General features: G+C 33.6%; 1 protein-coding gene across 1 annotated transcript in view; it reads right to left on the bottom strand.

The window, feature by feature from the left end:
• LOC145662734 (uncharacterized) overlaps window positions 1-21,755 on the bottom strand; it is a gene marked incomplete in the record, with an annotated part of 1,843,005 nt that overhangs the window by 1,073,852 nt on the left and 747,398 nt on the right. The window contains 1 exon segment of the mRNA XM_081728599.1: window positions 14,860-15,029. Within this exon segment, the coding sequence (XP_081584725.1) occupies window positions 14,860-15,029 (170 nt within the window).

Raw genomic sequence — 21,755 nt, 5'->3', positions numbered from 1 at the left:
GAAAACATTCGAGCATATACACGTCTGATTGGCTACTCTCGTTTGTGCCATCGTCTGATAGGCTACTTTCGTTTCCGCCATGATTGTTGGATCAAAACATTGCTATCCTATTCGGCCGAGTGGGCAGAGTAGGGGTGGTGAAACTGTGAAGTATTGTTTCAAGATTTTGTTGTAAGGGCAGATCCTCTATTTTATAAGATCCTTGTTATTTATATTATTTGTATTGTTGACAGGAATGTTGCTTGAACTTGAATGGTCACGTACCCAGGAGAAATTGTTTAGGGAGCGCAGGTGCATGCTATTTTTTATTGTTGACAGGGATATTCGAATGTTCACGTAATTGGATATGTAAGTGGATATGGGAACTTGTGTGAACTTGTTGTTGTCAGGACGTCATTTTGGTGTGACGTAAAATACTGAGTTTCAGGAGACTGTTGTATGTATTTCGCTATGGCTCCCGTACGAAAGTTAGTTTTCAGCGAACTTGACGCCTAGGAGACGCTATCATCTCCTCGTGCGGGAAACAAGAAGTTTAAGTCCGACAACAGGTCGGATTCCCCGGACTTCATTGAAGTAGTTTACATATCATCTTCGAATGATGAAATTTATTCATCATCGTCAGATGAAGAAGACGTATTGGGGAAAACAGAGACACCAATTCCAACGGTGTCGCCATCGCCGCCTACATCACCATCGCTACTAAGAGGTTCAACTTCAAGATTCTGGAGTTTAAGTTGTTTATGTAGTAGTCGAAAAGTGGACAGTGAATGTATAATTGACGCCCTTACGAATTGGGACACTGACAAAATTTTAATTCGTGGCGGGTGTGCAGAAGCATTGGCAAGCCAAATGGGATATGCGTGCCTGTTCAATAGTCCAGATGAATTAGAAGAACGTGCGCTGAAATCCCTGCTGTACATCAAAGTGGAAGACATATTTTATGTGTATGCAAGAACACATATTATTGGGATATTTACCATTGAACTTTTTATGAATCATTTTTTGATTTAATTCAAGAAAAGGACCCTGATTTTATAAGTGTAATAGTTAGAATTTTTGAAAGTAAAGACAAGAAGAAAGGGTATGAAAAGTGTAAGAGGTGACTGTTACTGTAAATAGTTTCCTTATTTCTAAAAAATCGTATGCAAAGTGATTGATTGAAGTGACTGTGTTCAGGTAAATAGTTTGTTTGAAAAAAGACGTATTCTCATATTGGTGGTGGTGATTATATTTGTGTATCTTGTAGTGACAATAGTATTAGTGATTGCGTGTTTTAAAAACTATAAATGTATACTTACGTTTAAATATTATTTCATGTGAACAATGTACGTTGAATGTTCATCACCGGTGTTTGCTTCTTCATGATACTCGAACTTTTGCTGTACAGCATTTATATAAGGAAATAACTCTTATTGATTTGTTTGAAGTGTTTGAAGAACATCGTAGTGAAATCTCAAGTATAAACATAATACGAAAAACGCGAAAATGTTTAAACATGGAATATGTCGACAAATAGTTCCGTTTTTTTTTAATCGTACACATGAAATTTCACCATGTGTTAAAGAATACATTATTTACATACAAGATTTTCAAGATTTCAAATAATGAATTTATTTTTCGTTAATTTTGTTTAACTGCATGTAGTGATACAGAAAACTTACATTCTTTAGTAAAATCACCGTTTGAATACAATCAATTATCTTTAGGATGTCAGAAACAAATTGATTGGTTAACATCAAACTTATACGGACTAACTCGGAAAAATAGAAATGGATATAATGTATCACATATACGTAACCTTGTATATCAATTATGTTTGAAAGATTCAACCTTTTATTGTAAAGGCGCAGAGAAATCCATTTGGATTAAGAAACTATTTTTGTTAGATAATGTTGTTGATCTTGAATCAAAACAATGTGCACTATTAAATGAATTATGTGCAAATGCTATGAAAATATTGTTCTTTTCATGAACAAAATATGCAACTTGAGAAAAAATCAGGTCGTGCATATCGAAAAGCACAACTTAACTATTGGTGGGAGCTTCAACGATCAAAGGCATTATCTAACGCATTTTCACTGCTGTAACTTTATTTTTCTTTATTTTCATGTTTGTGAAATGGAACACAAAAAATAAAATTTTAAAACATGAATTTTTCAAAAAAATCTTTTTTCGATTTATATATTTATGTGCGTAATATATATATATATATATATATATATATATATATATATATATATATATATATTTATATATATATATATATGTATATATATATATATATATATAAACTTATTATTTCTGATAAATATTTTGTCGCCTTTTTAAAATTTACTTACATGGTTATATACAAATTTATCATTCTTTTTAAAATTGTTCTTATGAAACAAACTTAAAAGTTTTTCAAATGAATTATCGCGTACTATATGATACATGAAAAATAATACAAAATATCCACACAACACGGATTTTTCAAGGTGGTATGCTTGACTATTTACATAATAAACTTTAGTATTATTACATAAGAATGAATGAATTTCTTTTGGCACGCATTTGCTAATTATCAAAATAAAATCCTTCATGATTTTTGTTTATGCATAGTTCAATCCAAGAACTTCCTCCGGAATCTGACGTATCAAGATTAATGATTAGTCCAAAGGAGTTTTCACTGTTTGTGGAATTGTGTCAATGGAATAAATTCCATTCACATATGATCCAGTTTTTTATTACTGAGAACTAAAATTTCATCTGTATACATGTATTTTTTATTTCTTTATCGGAGTAGGAACATATTTATTACTGGTATTGTTCACAAACAAAACATAGTCATACACTTTTACATATTCACTGTATAATAAGGCTTCATGTACACTATACTTGTAATGGCCAAAGCGATGATTATAATGTGCACACTTTGACACATGAAATCCTAGAGATGTGTACTGTGGACAGTCCAAATCCTCGAGATTGATAATATCATGTTGAAGAATTTCTTGCAGAAAGTCCTGGTGAGCTTTGCCGGAAGTGTAAACAAATGAGACAAACCTAGGGTTCCGACAGAATGTACGCTCGAATCAAGGCAACATATACAAATTGATAGAGATAAACTAGCGACCATCACGATGAAAGTACGAAGTAACCTGGAACAGGCGTATAACGAACAAAAGCAGTTTTACGATAAGCGTCATAGACCGACAACTTATAATCCAGGGGACCTTGTTTTCTTATATTATCCCACAAGAAAGATAGGTTTACCTGAACATTTTATTACCGTTTACTATGAAGGCCCGGTACGAATCTTGGAGAAACTTAATTCAAATTTATATCGAGTCGAATTACCATTTAAACTCAAGGACAGAATTCAAGAAATTGCGGGGGAATGTTTAAAGCCATTCTACGAGGACCAAACTGAGGGAACACAAAATTAAGAAGAGAGGCACAAATTCAAGAGAAAGAGAAATACAATTCCAAGTACTTACCGGGAAGAGAAGAAGGACGAACAACAGGAGAAACGAAAATAAGAAAAAAACATGCACCGACATAAATCCGCACTTCTTTATTTCAACTATAAATTGAATCTCATTCTGTTATTCAACTTTGCTACATTAATATCTCCGTTCTCCTCGCAAAATGCAAGATCAACATTTTTCTTTCTTTTTTAGTCTCAAAAGTCATTAATCCTTTTAAGGTCGAAATACAATGCTTTTTTGTTTCTAGCATCTTCTCTTCAATACGAATACATGAATGATTATTACGTCCTTTTTTCTTCATATACAGAATGTTCATAAAATCAGGCTCTTGACTCCATTATACAGAATGACCAGAAATTGCATTATCATTTTTTTCTATTTTTGAGAAAGATGTTTACATATTCCCAAACCAATTCTTAACTTTTCATTCCTTCTAATAATAATTCATTTATGCCTCGCCTTTCATAAACCCCGCTACAAAACAGACCTTTACCAATTGGCTAAACATATCGTTACCATTAGAAAGATTAAATTCATTGGCGCTTACTAATATTACGAAAGTGAGACTCCACTGATATAGACTTGAACTACCGGATATGACATAGATACCAACCCTTAATAAACTGGTATGCTTATTAATCACAGTGATATCACTTCTGCCCACTTTGAGGGAAATGATAAACTGCTTTCATTCTGCTTAACTGAGACGGAAATATGTGTTAATACCATTATATGTATATTTCGCAATAAGCGTTCTTATAGTGATTTTTCAGTATTTTATAGTGCTCACAGTGTTTGATAGTGTATAAACAGTACTTCCAAATGTGTCAGTATTATGGTGCAGTTATCTTTCACTAATAACAATTATGTGTTTTTACTCAAAATAATCTTCCAGATTGTTTTTTCCTGTGTGAGGGTGCAAGGATCCCCACATCATGACAAGAGCACATGTCAGCACAACATGTGCTATTGTTTGAAAACAGCATAGCAGACGAGAAGCCGACACGAAAAACTCCGAGGAACACCGAAAGAAGACGGATCTCACAGAAGGACCCGAAGAGGACAGATAAAAGGCGGACCACCGAGGGACGCAGCATCAGTCGACCAACTGATTGCTTAACCTTCACCTTCGTATGTTGCTGTGGACTAAGAGCACCTCTTCCCTACCCTATGTGGCACTGGACTAGGGATCCCATCTTAAACTAATAATCCAAATCTAACCTACAATCTGCCAAAGTGTTCTGCAAAGTGCCACGAGTGGAAGGGGCACCCTGCAAAAGATTTAATATTCCTTCATTTGGTCACTGAGGAATGGACATTGATTTAGAGACACTTGTATTTATTATAGTTTGTAATAAAACTTGGTGAAGGGAAAAAGTCACCCAGTCCATCATTTGAAGTGGGAGAGGAGAACAAAGTAATACAGCTCGAATGGAAGATAAAAAATAATTAGACCGCTTGAGTGGGAAACGAATTCAAAGTTGGACCAATAGTTAGACTGCTTGAGTGGGAAACGAATTCAAAGTTAGCACTAGAAGCACGGAAATTTGAACCCCCTAGAAGCACGAAGCAGTCAAATTAACTGCTTTCCGTTTCTAACTAAAAAAGAAAATAATGGTGTCACAGGATGACTTTCTTATTTTGTGACTTTCTTATTTTGTGACTTTCTTATTGAGACATTTCTACAAGTAACCCTATCAAGCAAATTATTTATTTTATAATGTTTACTTATAAACATTAAGCACATCATATATGTAACTTCAAAATATTTATGAATAAAATAAGTTTAATATCATAGATTTTAAAAAAAATAATGAAAATAACCAAAGATTACTGTCAATTCTTAGATAATAAACGTTTATTTTAAAATAACATTTTCTATGGTATCTTTCAAAAATATCTCCTTAGGAGGAGCCATTACAGTGTCACTTTGACTGGGAGCAGATAATTCGCTTTCGGATCTCTGCAGTACACTATCCACGAACTTACTTTTGACATTTGAAACATATGTCTGCTGTTTTGTATAGTATTTGACAATCGTACTTGACATTGTATTCGCTTGCGTGTGGAAGGAACTTTTCTATCTTCAGACACAATGTCACTGTCATTAGTGACATTGACCGTCATCTCTTTGGCCAAACGTTGGAGATATTGTAGCCAACTGATTTTCTTTCCAGTAGCTTCTTCGTATACTATTCTACGAAGTCAAGCACGTAAAATCAATCAAGTTGAAAAGAAGGTACATTGGCCACCGTCTACACGCACATCGCACTGTGTATTTCTTTACGTTTGATCCACGATGTCTACACCAAACTTCATCTGACTGTAATATGTTATAGTTTTCGGTCATTTTCTTTAGTGTCGTGGAAATTGATACTTACTTATGCATGGAACTGAAGTCACAAACACTTTTGATCCGCTTACATTTGTAGACAGTTAATATATTACCACTCTGGTCATGGTAAACATCACAGTGATACTAGTCTTTGTATTTTGAGGTTGCAAAACCTTTAGGAAGTTCTCTTCTGTTTTGTTTTATTGTCCCAACTAAACTAGTACATTTAGCCCTAAAAGATTCAGCTACTTTACTTGTCGTGAAGAAGTTATCACATATAACACTTATTCCATTTTAGTAAATGGATTTATCGAACTAATCGGATTTTCACGAAGCTTTGCACCTCTTGTAAACAATGCAGACTGCAATGCAGAAATGTTGCCCATTAATTAAACAAAAATGTTATATGCAATTTTGTGCTAAGAAATGAATAAACAAACTGAAGGGGGGAAAACAATGAGATTAAAAATAAAATGGCATGGGCTTGTGATAAGAGAATCAGGAACCATTTCCTTTCGTTTGCAATGGCGTACGCACTGCTCTCGTGAATCTTTGAACTACCATGTAAACGTATACACGCATCAGGAGGAAGAAGGGCAGAACGTTGAATTTCTTCTACCAGTGTAAATTACAACTAAAACTTACTATCCCCACTCCTAACGTTTCCTCTAGCTCAGAATCTACCTAAAATGTTAGGATTCAGAGCCACTATTACATGATGACTTAGTGTTCCTACTAGGAGATCTATGGTTGGATGGATCGATTAAAGTTTATCGTCCCCTTCAACAAAAAGGTTATATAAGATTTGGACCTACAGCCGAACGAGTGATTCGAACTACATGAACTTCCTCCGGAAATCGAACGCGGGTCTCCCGCCCGACGACGAGTACGCGGATCATATAGCCACAAAGGAGTCAATTATCAGATCTAGAAACATGTGCAGTTGTACTCACGACTTCTATTCAAAATTGAGCTCTTGGAGGGCCACGGTGGCTCAGTGGTAGAGCGTTCACCTCTAGCACATGGGGTTCCTGGTTCGATCCCAGTTCGCGCCAAGAGAACCTTGTGGTAGACAAACACCGTGTGCGTGGGTTTCCTCTGGTCCTTCAGTTTCCTACCACTTTCTTCATTCCAACATTTCATTCATGTTTTCATCATCACCGTCTCCTTTAGCCTAGCCTGCATATTCGTGGGACGTAAAACTCGAAAAATTTCATTTCATTTCATTTCAAAATTGAGCTCCTTGTACGTTTCCATTATAGACGAGCGAGTGTTTGGAACAAGCAATTGTCCATTCTGCAAGAACTTAAAAACTACTGAGTTTACTTATTTATTGAATAGAGAATTTATTATTATTATTTTTTATTCCTATCCAAAATTATAAAAATTCTTAAATGTTGAAGATTCCTTTGTACATTATTTCATTTCTGGCAACGAATATTCGGTGTTTGCATCTTTTAAATGGTCATTTATTCTGATCGCATGTTAAAAAGGCGATATACAAATTATAACTGAAAAAAATAGCCTTATATTACTTCGTAATGAATCACTAAAACAGGTTTTCTCCTTTTTAACTTCTCTCTATCCCCCTCACTCTCTCTCTTTTTTAATTAACTATTTCCTCATCTCTAATGAAAGATCAAATAAAGATCTGAAATACTATAAGGAACTTATTATCTTCAATAACAACAGCGAGTTCACTTGATTTCTCTTTTTCATTTTCTTAGCCCATTTTCATGAAATGATACAACTGTTTGACAACCATTCTTTGTGAAAAACTTAAAAATAACTATGAGTTAGCAACATTGAAAATGAGACTAAGAACAGTTTATTCTTCCACGAGCAAATAGTACACAACAAATGCAATGTATTATGGTAATTAATGTATTGTTAAGGCACAGTAAGAACATTTAGGTTTCGACTCAAAGTATGTATATATATGGGATTGAAATCTTGAACCAAAATCGAATTTGTAAGGGAAAACTGTTACAACAAATGACAAAACACACGGAGTGCGCGCCACAATTTAAAGATGCCGTCCAAGGAAGCCAGCAGGTTACCTGCTGCTCCGAGTTAATCTGTTAAACATAAACAACGCAAACCCGTCAGTGCAGAAGAAAAGCAAATACTTTATCAAACGATATCAACGTTGTTCAATTCACTTGAAGAAAATTAAGACCTATAATAGCTAATTTTCATGTTCTCATAGAATATTTATTTACTTACTTTGTAGTACTGAAGTTAGTATTTGTACATTCGTATGCTATACAATGTAAGAAAACACATCAATAAGTTGAACTTAAGGGGGAAAAGTACCATCTGTTTTTCATGGATATGTATAATGATTTAGGTAATAGATGAAAAAGAAATAATTTCCCATAATGATAAATATGCTTGCTGTTACATACCAGCGCCATCTCTTTATCGTTCAGTTGATAATTTGACATAAATCATTGTAATTTCATCTATAATCACAGTTTGGAGAAAAATAACAATGTTCAATTGCTCTTAAAGGAGGGAGGATTATATAGTATTGGGTATTTTGCCCTATATCACGGCAATCGTGTGAGAGTGGGACGAGTAATGCACATCGCAGTAGCAGAAATACATGCACGTGCTGCAGCAGAAATATTGGGGGAAACAGACGAAACAATTTCTTCTTCACCAATCAGCAAATAGTCGTGCGCGCAGTGATACAATATCAAGTTACGCGGTTTGTTTTTGACAGGTGCAAAGGACTGTGAAAAATGCTTTAGACACCACGAATTAACTGTGTCCCAGCAGGGCATTCCAAATCCTGGCCCACATATGGAAAGTCTTTTAGGACATTCTTTGAATGCGCGTCGGCAAGTAATGAGAATTTGAACCGAAGTTTATCGGATTTATTTGGCATTTATTGGTGAAATCGACATCTGACTTTCGTGAAGTCCATGTTGTTGAGTTCAGTCGCCTATACGCTTTAGCTTTAATGCACTCCTTATAGGCTCATCAAATAATAAACGAAAAGCACTACTACATTCTTCTTCAGACACTCGCTTCTTGCCAAAATTTATCGGTCCTGGAGCTTCGCGAACAATATTCTTCTTACATAGACGGCAAACGTCACCTTGTCCCAAATTCAATTTTGTCCACATTGTTCCATCTGGAGCAATAAAACTGTCACCACTATTGTCGTATTCTCCATCATAGTTCCTTTTCGTTATCACTTGAATATAAAATGTTCTTTTCAGGTTCAAAAACACTGAAGTTTCCACCCCCTTCACTAGAATCCTGCAAATTTTAATTATTTTCTTCAGACTTAATTTCTAAGAGATCATGTATTCCTTGAGGCCTCATCTAAAATGTCACATGTACACGGTTCACCTCAACTAACTATACGTACTCACTATTGGCCGCATGTATCTCAACTAATTTGTTTGTCTACAATTACACACTACCTGATATCTTGTAAGACAGGGAAAAATCTACTATGAAGTTGTTAGAGAAAACAATAAGTTTTTGTGCCTCAAATTAAAATCAATAAAGGTTTTTAAAGGTTTTAATTTTTCTTTTGTACAGAAATAAGAAGTGTGTAATGCTGCCACTTGCAAATCACAAACAGAAACATTAATTTTCCATACTCTTTATAAGGCAGTCAAAATGACTGCTTCGTGCTTCTAGGTATAACTGACACTAGCGCCCCTGTCAAAAGGGACATAAACTTATTGTTAATATTATCAACAAGTGGACACAAAATTACTAAAAGTCAACGAATTTCAGGGCCTTAGCGAAAACATTACAGAAGTTATACGAAATTATATTTCTTGAAGCAGTCAAAATGACTGCTTCGTGCTTCTAGTGTTAGACCGCTTCAGTGGGAGGGTAAATGAAAGTTAAGCTACTGCACTGGGAGAAGAATTCAAAGCCATTCCGCCTGCAGTGGGTGAGGAATTCAAAATTAAGCCGGTGCAGTTGGACACAAATTCAAAGTCAGGCTGCTCCAGTGGAAAATAAAGACCAAGTCAGACCGCTTTAGTGGGAGACAAATTCAAAGTCACGCCACCTACAGTGAAATTACAAGGGATGAAAGAGAAGGAAGGTGAGCACGTCCCTCTGGACAACAGCAATAAGATTATCTAAATAGTATATTGAAAATCATCATAGCAACTCCAGAAGACATAAAAAAAAGAAAAAGCAAAGTGAACATCTCGATCTGTGCATCAGTAATAACATTATATAAATAGTATACTGAAAATTATAATACGTATTCCAGAAAATTGGAAAAATAAAAAATGAAGAAAAAACAAAGTGAACATGTTCATCTGGACATCCGTAAAAAGATTAATTAAATAGCATACTGAAAATAATCATACCAACTACAGAAAATTGGAAAAACAAGAAATGAAGAAGAAAGGAAAATGAACATGTTCATATGAGCATCAGTAATAAGATTACTTAAATAGCATACTGAGAAATCATAATTGGTACTGCAAAATATTGGGAAAACAAAAAATGAAGAAAAAGCAAAGTGAACATATTCAACTGGACATCAGTAATAAGATTATTTAAATAGTATACGGAAAATCACAATAGGTGCTTCAGAAAAATGAAAAAATAAAAAAATGAAGAAAAACAGAGTGAACATATTCATCTGGACATCCGTAGTAAGATTATTTAAATAGTATACTGAAAATCATCATACCATCTCCAGAAAATTGGAAAAACAAAATATGAAGAAAAAAGCAAAGTAAACACGTCCATATGGGCATCGGTAATAAGATTACGTAAATAGTATAGTGGAAATCATCATACCAACTCCAGAAAATTGGAAAAACAAAAAATGATGAAAAAAGCAAAGTAAACACGTCCATCTGGGTAATAACATAATTAAAACAGTATACTCAAAATCTTCATACCAATTCCATAAAATTGGAAAACCAAGAAATGAAGAAAAAGGCGAAGTGGACATATTCATCTGGACATCAGTAATAAGATTATTTAAATAGTATACTGAAAATCATCATAACTCCAGAATATTGGAAAAGCTAAAAATGAAGGAAAAAGCAAAGTGAGCATGACCATCTGGACATCAGTAATAAGAGTATTAAATAGTATACTGAAAATCATAATAGGTAGTCCAGAAAATTGGAGAAACAATGTTCTAATCTTAAAATGTGATAAAGTTTAATACTAGCGTGGGAAGTTAACATTTAATTTATCGGCTAAGGACAACAATACTTCCGTCAACATTTTATTCCGAGTTCCTCTGAAACACTTACATGGATTACCAAATGTGTATCATGAGTCAAATAATCAACGGCAATACATGTACTACATATGTAAGATGGGATTTTTTTACATTTACTCTTAGCCGCTAAGTATACTGTTCACCGCACATAGTTTATTTCCAACTATTATAAGCCGACTAAAATATATTGCTTATACAACGGGTAAGACATTTTATCCACCCAGCCACATTCATTGACATCTTCTACCCCGAAAAGAGAGGGAAACCCGATTCATTCATGATCATGTCATTCAAAATTTTCATAGTACTAGTCTTCTTTTTCTTCGTAGTAAACAACCCGTATTCCTACTTCAGTGATTCATTCACTAACTTATAGGACTACCTGAGTCTCCAAGAAAGTATTACCTTCTATGCCATTGTTTCCCTAGTCTATAAGATCGAAAAATGCCTGTAATTCGTATATATTTTAATATAAATGAATAAAATTAGCATAATTAATATCTTTTTAATATTTTATCAATTACAAATAATTTTAAAATCTCAATGGATCATAATAACGCAAAAATTAAGACATATATCGCTCTTATAATACTAGTCATCTCTTATAAACAATCAAGTTTACAATGAAAAAACTGTTAAGTTACGATTCTAACATTTACATTTCCAATACAAGAGTTCAGACACCAGTTCCGAGAAACGAAAATGTCTCTGCTACAGTATTATTCTAATTCTCAATCGTACGTATGTTAATTGTTTGCTTTCTCTGCTAAGGGGGCACGGTGGCTGAGCGATAGAGTGCTTACCTCTGGTGAATGGGGTCCTTGGTTCAATCCCGGCTCGCACCAAGTGGGATTAGTGGTGGACAATATTATGTCTGTAATTTTCTTCCGTTTCCTCCCACTTTCTCTCTCTTACATTATCATTCAATTGTTTTCATCACTCGTCTCTCTTAGTATAACCAGCATAATTATGGGACGTAAAACTGAACAAGTTCATTTCGTTTTATGCTTTCTCTACTATTAAGCAATCAATATATTTATTTCACTTACTGCAATCAAATTCCAAATCATGTCGATTTTCAGTTTAATGCTCCATTAAACATCAAGGCTATGTCAAGGCTAAGAATTTTGACTTTCACGCACATAAATTATCATTTAGCGATCAATTTCTAGTCAACAATTGACATATACCTGCTAATAAATATCAGACAACCTTCCAATCCGAACAGTAACCCTTTATTTTCAAGTTAATCTTGGCTTGTCTCAAAGAGACGCGACTGGAAAGACTACTACGAGAACGGTGTCTATTACTTATTGGGTACGAGCTGTGCGCCAAATTACCTTTAGAACCTTTCGCCTTTAGAACTTTTCAGAAGATGCTGGCCACTCCGTCTATTCGGGGTTGGCAGTCTAGTTGATTTTAAGATAGATTTGTAAGTGCCAGAAACACGCTACTTTCTTGTTGTTTATTTTAAAACACCAAGCTCCCTCTATAAAATGATAAATTCTTATAACACGCTGTTGAAGAACGACTTCTTTTTGCTCATTTGTCGATTTGTGTTTATCTAATATCCCAAAAAAAGAAACTAGCGTAAGGTTCTGATATTGCATTGGCAACTCTACCACTATTATGTATTCCGCCTTCGCGAGAGTGACAAGTAGAAGAGAGGTGATAACGGCGTTCTCTCTCTCTCTCATTCTCTCTGTGGATGACGGCTGGATTAACCGACCTGGAGGCCCGGGGCTAGAAAATATATGTGCCCCCTGCTGAGTTCACCTAATACATTTCTCTGAAAGTACAGTAGGAATGTTAAGGGAATATGTTGCATATTTTTTATCATATTTTATTTTATGATGATGATTGTATCTTAATGATTCTGTTTTAGATAGCCAGTTAGAGATTTTGATCAGAGTTGAGGCCCCTGTCGACCTGGAGGCCCAAGGCTCTAGTCCCCCTAAGACCCCCCTTAAACCGGCCCTGCTCTGGAAGTGTGTTTAGTTACAATGTATTGTGGAGTCTCTAACGTAAGTTTTATAATGCTTCGAAAATTTCTATGAAGTTTAGCGTCCCTTTCTAGCAACAAGTTTATGTGGATGTGGAGTTACAGATTAAGGTGGAATTGGAACCATCGTAATACGTTGGAATTTTCAACGCTCTCCGAATAGGAATCGAACAAAGAACTATGTACATTAATGGCCCATGCCTTAGCCACTATATCAGAGGGAAAGGTGTTTCGAAAATGTTGGTAAACAACTCATTTAAAGAAATTATTCTCATTTGTGTGCAAGTCACTGAATAGATTTTAATAGCTTATAATAAAATTTTCAGCGAACTTTGATGATTGCGAACGACATTCTTTTCCCATTAATTGCCTCCACACCAAAGCATGTTGAACTAGTATTGGAAAATAACCTTAATGTTTTAGTTTTACGTGGCCATGCCGCTGCAGAAAGCTATGGCTTGCGTAAGGCTGCTCAGGAAATACAATTTGAATTTTACAACTCTATTAATTTACCTAAAGGATATTACAGGATAAATTGAAGGACAACGGGACTCCTAATCGTAGATGCAAGGCAATTGTGGATTTAGGTATTTTGTTGCCTAAGAAACATATGGTCGAATGCCCCTTCGCCCGTCACTGCACCACCTCCTGATACGCTATCCACTAGTGAAATTGTTCCAAAGGTTGACTTTTCTCTTGCGGTCCTTCTGAGCTCTGCGACTTTAGACAGTTTGTTGAGTCGCAGATCCCACACTGATGGAGAAAATAAAGGGAATACTTTTATCCATGCTGCAATTTCTGGTGTTCTGCAGATGGGCTACTTATAAAACTGTGATCGAATTGATTAGGACTTCGTAAACTTTGTAATTTTATTGGATAAAACATTTGACCACACATGTGCCCTCTATGATCAAGGACAGTGCTCTGAAGTGCGGTATCCCAGGCAGTTGCTCGGGTCGCCCTATGTAAAGGCCGTCGCATGATGATCCCTGATCATTTATACCTTGAGTATAAAGTATAAAATTTCATAATTAGTTGATTTTATACATGTAATATGTTATTCCTCCGAACTCTAGATATTCCGACTGGCACCACATTTTCTAGAAATGAGGTGCATCATTTTCCCACACAATCTGTAGGAATGATCATAGAGGACACACACACATATATATAGGTGTGTGTGTGTGTGTGTGTCTCTGGTGTGTCTACCCAATTCCTCATGGCATGTTTCGCCACTGAGAATAAGGTATCACCTTCAGCAGGGAACTGGAGGAAACACACGTCAACGATACGACATTCCCTTAGCATCATGAAAAGAGTAGCTTCCCTAAAGGACCATTTGTTTCAGGTAGATATCAGTCACCCCTACTTTCAAGAACATTTGCCCTCGGAATGAAATTCCTTATTTTATTGTAAATTGTTTTGTTTCTCTGGAAGCTAAAGAATTGATTTTATTTGCTAACAGTTAAACTTTTGAGAGGCAGTATTAAAAATCTCTAAATTGAATAAATAAATACTTCCTTTTCATTGCAATGCATCATAATTAATATTAGTAGCTTTAATGATGTAGACCCCTGGTTTGTTGAGCTCAAGTAACATTTGAAGACACTGTATGGGTACAGGTAGATTATATCAATACCAAAGAATGTCCGGAAGAGTGTAAAACGAAGCAGGTATAAATTAAAAGGAATCTGATTGAATTATTTTAATTAAGCTTTTTCATTATCTTCAACATTTCTACATTTCTTCTTAACTATTTTGAATTATCCTTTTTGTTCTTCAAATGCACCTAAATTCAATAAATCACCTATATAAATTCACTTACCTTGAACGCGACGCTTATTAGCCTTTGTTCGTAAACGTGTTTTTCTTTGTTTTGCTTTTTCTAACTTTTTGTTATTCTTCCTTCTATTGTTATTATTTCTAACTCTCTCTACAATGTTCGTTTTGACATCTTCATCTAATGAAATTCCATACGGCCTGTGCTTGCTCCAGCTAAAAAAACAAATGAAATTATATACCAAAAAATTATCTTATTTTTAAGTAAATTCTATCGTTTACAACGTTAAAATATTGTAATTCCAAGAAACATTGTTTTGCTGAGTACAGCATGTCACATAACTAACGTAATATATATGCTTGATCATATTTCGAAGTACAATAGATTCATTTTGTATACAGCCTTCTTTAATGATGCCTTCCAGCTATCCTCCCTCCACCACACCAGACAAGCCCTGTTAATTGAACAGAAGGTTTTGCCAGTAGAATGCAAATATTGTTATAGGTTGGATTATACTATTTTGTTATGTTTTTTATATCATTCCTAATTTCTCGAATGTATTTGGGCCATTCTCAATTACCTCCGGCATGCTATGTCCAACTGCATAGGAAGTTCAAAATTTAATTTATCCAGTTTCTATTTTGAAGGGAGACAGGATAGCTGCTACTAATCCTTGGATCAGAATTAGCAAGGAAATACATCTCAGAGATATTGGAAAATAATATAAAAAAATACTAATTTTGTCACATAAGTTACTTGTCCCAATACCATTTTCGAAGGTTGAGGTAGTTATTCTACATTGACAAGTATGAGATGCAAAATAAAATCATTAAGATCATAATCAGAAGTTTTTTTATAGAAATGAAAAATATAAACTTTCTTTTTTTAGTGAGTATCTTTGCTAATTTTTTAAAAAAATAAACATCTGTCCTGTACTTTTCCATCACTTAAGTTACTCTCTGGTTCTATGAATTTCCAACACATGACAGGATTCAAAATACAACGTGACATGGTTAGTTTTGTTCTCTGAATGTTTCATGCTTCAGTATAATCACTAGCATCAATGCTCGTTAAATACCTTTTTGATCTTGTGGAAGAAAACATGTAGATGAATGCGTAAGTAGGTTTTATATGTGTCACGTAAGTTACCAATGTATCAGGACTGTTTATGTTGCTAAAAAATATAGTTAGTATATTTTGAAGTGCTGGCCTGTCGTTTTCGAAGTATAAAAAACAGATTGCATTCTAAGTTAGTAATTTGATAAGTTTTCTTTCAAATATACAAAATGTCACATACCTTACCAAATGTCTCAGTAACTTATGTGACTCCAAAGAATGATTCTGACATGGAACAAGTAATATTTCATCAGTAATTGTCATTCTATAGCAAAATGATATAAATAACAATCTCCAAAGTGATGAATAATTTTCTCTTTCAATCTAATGAAAAACAAACGCCGATCAACGAGCTTGAATCTGCATTAAAATTCGTCAGATTGGCTTATTGCTTTTTTAAAACATAAAAATTCACTTTTCTGATTTCTTCGGCTGAACTATTCCTGTGCTGAAATTATTAAATGCAATAGCGCCTTTGGTGCAGAAGTTCGAATAAGTCTCTGTTTTAAATGAAATATTGGTCACATTCTTAAACATGATTTTCTTATGGATCATTTCATTATTTAACCTAATCTTTTCTCATTCTTTAATAAATGTGTCAAGTAGAGAGAAGATTATTTATTATTATTATTATTATTATTATTATTATTATTATTATTATTATTATTATTATTATTTATTCTTGTATATTAAAATACAAGAGAAAATTTTTAAAAATATTTAAAAAATGCAAACGAAACTTAAATTAATTTAAAAGCGTAATGAAGAGAACACAACTTTTTCTTCGCACTCGGTATATTTTCTCTGCAAATGGGTAGGTACTGAGAAGGAAGAAAATAGAAAATTTCAAACTCGAGTCTGATAAATGATTTAGAAGTTTGTTCTCTTTCTTCTACTAAAATCTCAACTCTAGTATAATAATTGTACATACGTCACATATGTTACTTGCTTGTCACATGTTACTATCGCACATTGTAGCAAATTTCCTTCAAAAAAAGCCGTTAAGAAATATTTATTTCACGCCATAATGCATATCTTGTCTAGTTCTGCAACACAAACCACCGGCAGAAGCACAAAATAACTCGCTTTAGTGAAGAAGTGCATACGGTATCGTAAGATCTTGAATTATGGCATCGTTTTAAAAACTTTAATTTTTCGTAAAATGGATATGAAAAGTGTACGTGTCAAAACATGGAATCTTTACTGAGAAGTTCTAAGGATCATAACAAGAATGTTCTTTTTGTTATTCTTTGAAAGTCATGTTTTTTTTTTTCCTGCATGATTTGCCGGAGTTAAATGACAATGACCCGTTTATTAGTTATAATATAATGACACAAACGGTAATGCTAATAAAGAAGCGTTGCTTTACATTTTCAAAATACATCACAAATATCTTCAGAAAGGTCATAAATTATATTTGAATAAAAATAAACTTTACTATATTTATACAGCATATACATATTTAATTATATTTACTTAAAAATAAATATAAAATAATACAGAATACTCATTTAAATATACTAAAACGAACCTCCTTCAAATCTAATAATGAAAATACAATGACATGAAATTATACGAATCAGTCTATCGCTACTTTATGTATGCCTACTAAATGAAAACTCAATTACATTTTACTGACAGTACGAAAAACCATTCCTTTCACAGTTGTAAATTAATTAAACCGTGTATGTTCTAATGATAATAATAATAATAATACATGTGTAATAATTTATGTAAATTGGATATTTATTAATATTTAATATGGGGTCATCATTTTAGCAGCTCTTAGGAAATACGTCCCTACAAACGTTAAGAACAAAGTTCTACTTAGAAACTAAGATTTATTATTCTTTCACAACTGCAACTCTGACTTATTATAAGCCCGGCAACTTATAATTCACAAAATATGATCCACGTTCACACATGAAAACCCTATTGCTGTTACTAGTTTTTAAAACCAAATAATTGTTCATAATTAAAAATACACCCAAGAGTTCTTATGAAACAATTTATAACATGCAAGGAAATTACTTAGACAAATACGGAAACAAAAGTTTGCAGTAATTAGGGTAATTTTTATTGCAATGAACCTTAATGACAGCTGATATGGATTTTCTATCTTCTCATAAGAATTTAGAGCTACTTTCGTACTTGAGATATTTTACAATTATTTTATTCGGTAGATTTAATTAAACAATTTTAGTTCAATATTTGATTTTGAATTATATAAATTACACCTTAGGTGTGTAACATACGATACTTGGCTAAACTTAGTAAAGTTGTAAAATACATGGAGAAGAAGAAATTTCATATCAGTACCTGGTCTCAATCTCAGACGTTATGCTAATCAGGGGTTCGCACGCTCGTGTCCATGGTAACGTTATAGTAAAACATGGAAAAGTAAACGTATACAAGATTATAAATATAATACGCCAATATTTAATCATCAAGATTTCTTAGTATATAACTTTAAAATACTTATGACAATTAACGAAATCGCATATTTAGAATACGACAGTATCAGAATAATATAAAATCACATTTAGAATTCTTTTTCCCAATTATACTATTTCTAAGGGTAATAACGCTGATCACTAACATCACTACGCCCTAATATAAAAACGTTAAATAATTACATGGACTAATTACTTGACGTAAACGAAAACTTAAAACTTGACGTAACGAAAAGGTGAACGAAATAGAATACTGTAATGTTATAAAAGAATATACTATATGCAAACTAGAAAATGAAATTCCTATATGTGCTTCTCACTACAGAAAAAAAATTTTCTAAACGAATAAATTGTAATTTATGAGAAAAATTAATTTATCTTTCAAAAATGTTTCTTTTTTATTTGTAGAACAAAAATCTAAATCTTTAATTTCTACCTAATCTATCCACTTAACATATACTTCATAACTTTATCAACTTTATCAACTAACATATGTTTTATGAAAGAACACATTTAAGAAACTGGTCTCTAAATAAATTACATTCATATTTTTCTTATTTTCTTATTTACAGCCTATATCTCAGTCAATTCAATTTATAGTTCTTCATCGAGTCTCTTCTTCTCTTTTCATAGTTCACTGTACTATAACTTTCTTACTTTCCTTAACATATCAAACAAAATTTCAGTGAGCTCAGTAAAGTTTTTCTTTCATAAGGGATTTATTTTCAACATTATTATTTTATCATTTTTCATTTCCTGATTATGATCTGATGGCGAAAGTTTATTTTGGTAGTTGATAAAGTCTTTTACATCTGATGGCTGCAAGATGCAATTCCCTGAAGGGGTTCTTGATTATTAGATTCGTCTGGCATCCTAGGTTGATTTTTTCTTCTAGTTCTTTTGGTCTGAAATAGCGTACTATAATAATTTGACAAGAATCTGGGAGGAAATTGCATTTAGAGTGTTACTGAAGCAAAAGAACCTTAAAACGAAGCACCTAAATAACGGATATTATTTGTCCAATTTCTAAAATGGCTTTCGGATTATTCTCTCGCCTACTAAATTTATTATATCATTATAATCTTGTTTATATCGGTCTGAATTATGATTATCAGATTGAATATACTTCTATTTATTTATTTATTTATTTATTTATTTTGTTTGGGCTTGTTTAAAGGTTATACTGTAATACATACAAGACTCTCGTCAATTATATTTGTAAGTATTATATGAATCCTAAGAATCGTTCTTTGCTACAATTGTAGACCCACTTTCCATACTTATTCTTGTTTCTGTTTACGTTCAAAAGTGGATTTTAATGATTTGTTTTACAATGACTGCTTTCAGCTAGTAATAAGTTTATACAATAAATAAAATTTAACATTTTCAAGAAAAGCCATTATAAAAACTGCATTTTTCAAGGGGTGACCTTTGGAGCCACTACTTGCACTGCACATAATTGGTTAGAATCAATCACGTCAGAGCTGTTGCTGTAGCTGAGAAATAAACTTGTTCATAAATCATTGAGAAAAAATCGCTCAGATAATAAATATCCCTCGTCGAGGGAGTGTAGGCAAAACGGAAATGAATCCACATGACATCAACTTATAACGTTATTTTTATATATACCCCTTAAACAACCCTCGTATATACAAGAGGATTTCTTAGAATCAACACGCAGCAAGACAAAATTCTTCCAAATCAAAAAGCTGCGAAGTTTCTCACTCACAAATCCTATGTGTGTGTGTGGTTGGCCGCCCGCTCTTGTCTCCGTATAGCGTAATTTGGAAGAAGAATTCGTCTGAGCTTATCTTTCTCCCCACCTCTATACAAGCTGAATTTCGAAGCAAAGGCGCAACACCGAACTACATGCTATAATTTGCATATATTGTGATAAATAGTGATTATTTATATTACCATTTGTTTAAATGTGGTTAATATGATTTTAATAATGCAATAACTAATCAGTCAATTCCTATAAGAGAAGCAACTACTTAAAAGCTCAATGTTTTATGGGAAATATCTTTTGGTTTAATAGTGTAATCATACGTCTTCATTTTATGAAAGAAGCTTGACGCTCACACATAGCGTGAACAGTGGCTTTGGTGATGAGATGAAGTAGAGACGACTGTGCCAAGTGTCATATATAAAAACCCACTCATAAATAATTTTAGTGTAACGAATATATTATTCGAACAACGTTGTTAATGTTTTGAAATGAGGTAGTTTATTTGCTATCGTTAGTTTATTTTAAAATTCATCCTGGAAGAAATCGTATCGGGGAAGAGTAAAAGGAAAGTGACACATCTTATGAACCTGTGCTTTCCCAACCCATGGTAGAATGACAATCTACAAGGAGAAACCAGCAGCAAGGAGAGTGGAATGTGAACTTCTCGCTATGAAAGACTAAGTTTGTTAAGATGGATTGTGCCCACATTTTTGAATTACCGACCCTCAATTCCGTTATTACTTGCGCGACGCGGACAGTGCGACCAGTAACCGGTGCGCGCGTGATCGTTATTTTCGAATATGGGCCAATGAGTAGCACTACCCACGTAGTGAATATTTGTAGTGCAGAACCATAAATTTGTTGTTCTTATAAATTTAAAGTGCTTACAATAAATCGATAGTTTCTACATCAGTTAAGTTTTTTGATCCTATTAAAATCACCTGGTATGTAGAACTTGGAATACCGAGAAAGCTAACTAGAATAATTAAGATAGGTTTAAATGAATCCCAAAGTAAAGTCCGAGTAGGAAAATTTTTGTCCACGAACTTTCACGTCGAAAATGGCCTGAAACAAGATGCGTTGTCGTCATTATTATTTAACTTTGTTCTGGAATACGCTATAATGAAAATCAAAGCTGGCAACCATGGCCTTGAGTTGAACGGTATTCACTAGGTTATGGCATATGCTGATGATGTAAATTTAGTAGTGGATGATAGGAGATCAATAGAAAGAAATGCAGAGATCTTTTTAAACGCTTGCAGAGACATGGGTTTAGAAGTAAATGCAGAGAAAAACTAAATACATGGAACTGCGTCGGGACCGTAATACAGCAAATTATGGATGCGTTAAAATATTAAATAATACTTTTGATAAAGTGGATAGTTTCAAATATCTAGGATCAATATAAACAAACGAAAATCATATTCACGAAGAAATTAAATGTCGACTAAAAGCAGGGAATTCGTGTTACTATTCGGTTCTGTCGAGGAATTTAAAGCTTAAAATATACAAAACGATAATCATGCCTGTTGTTCTGTATGGTTGCGAAACATGGTCGCTTACTCTGAGGGAAGAACATAGACTGAAAGTATTTGAGAACAAGATCCTGAGACGAATATTTGGACCCAAGAGGAACGGGAATT

The sequence above is a fragment of the Thermobia domestica genome, chromosome 10 (genome assembly GCF_964235325.1).
Source record: "Thermobia domestica chromosome 10, izTheDome1.hap1.1, whole genome shotgun sequence".
NCBI classification, from domain to species: Eukaryota; Metazoa; Arthropoda; class Insecta; order Zygentoma; family Lepismatidae; genus Thermobia; species Thermobia domestica.
This window is presented reverse-complemented; position numbering and strand designations above follow the sequence as displayed.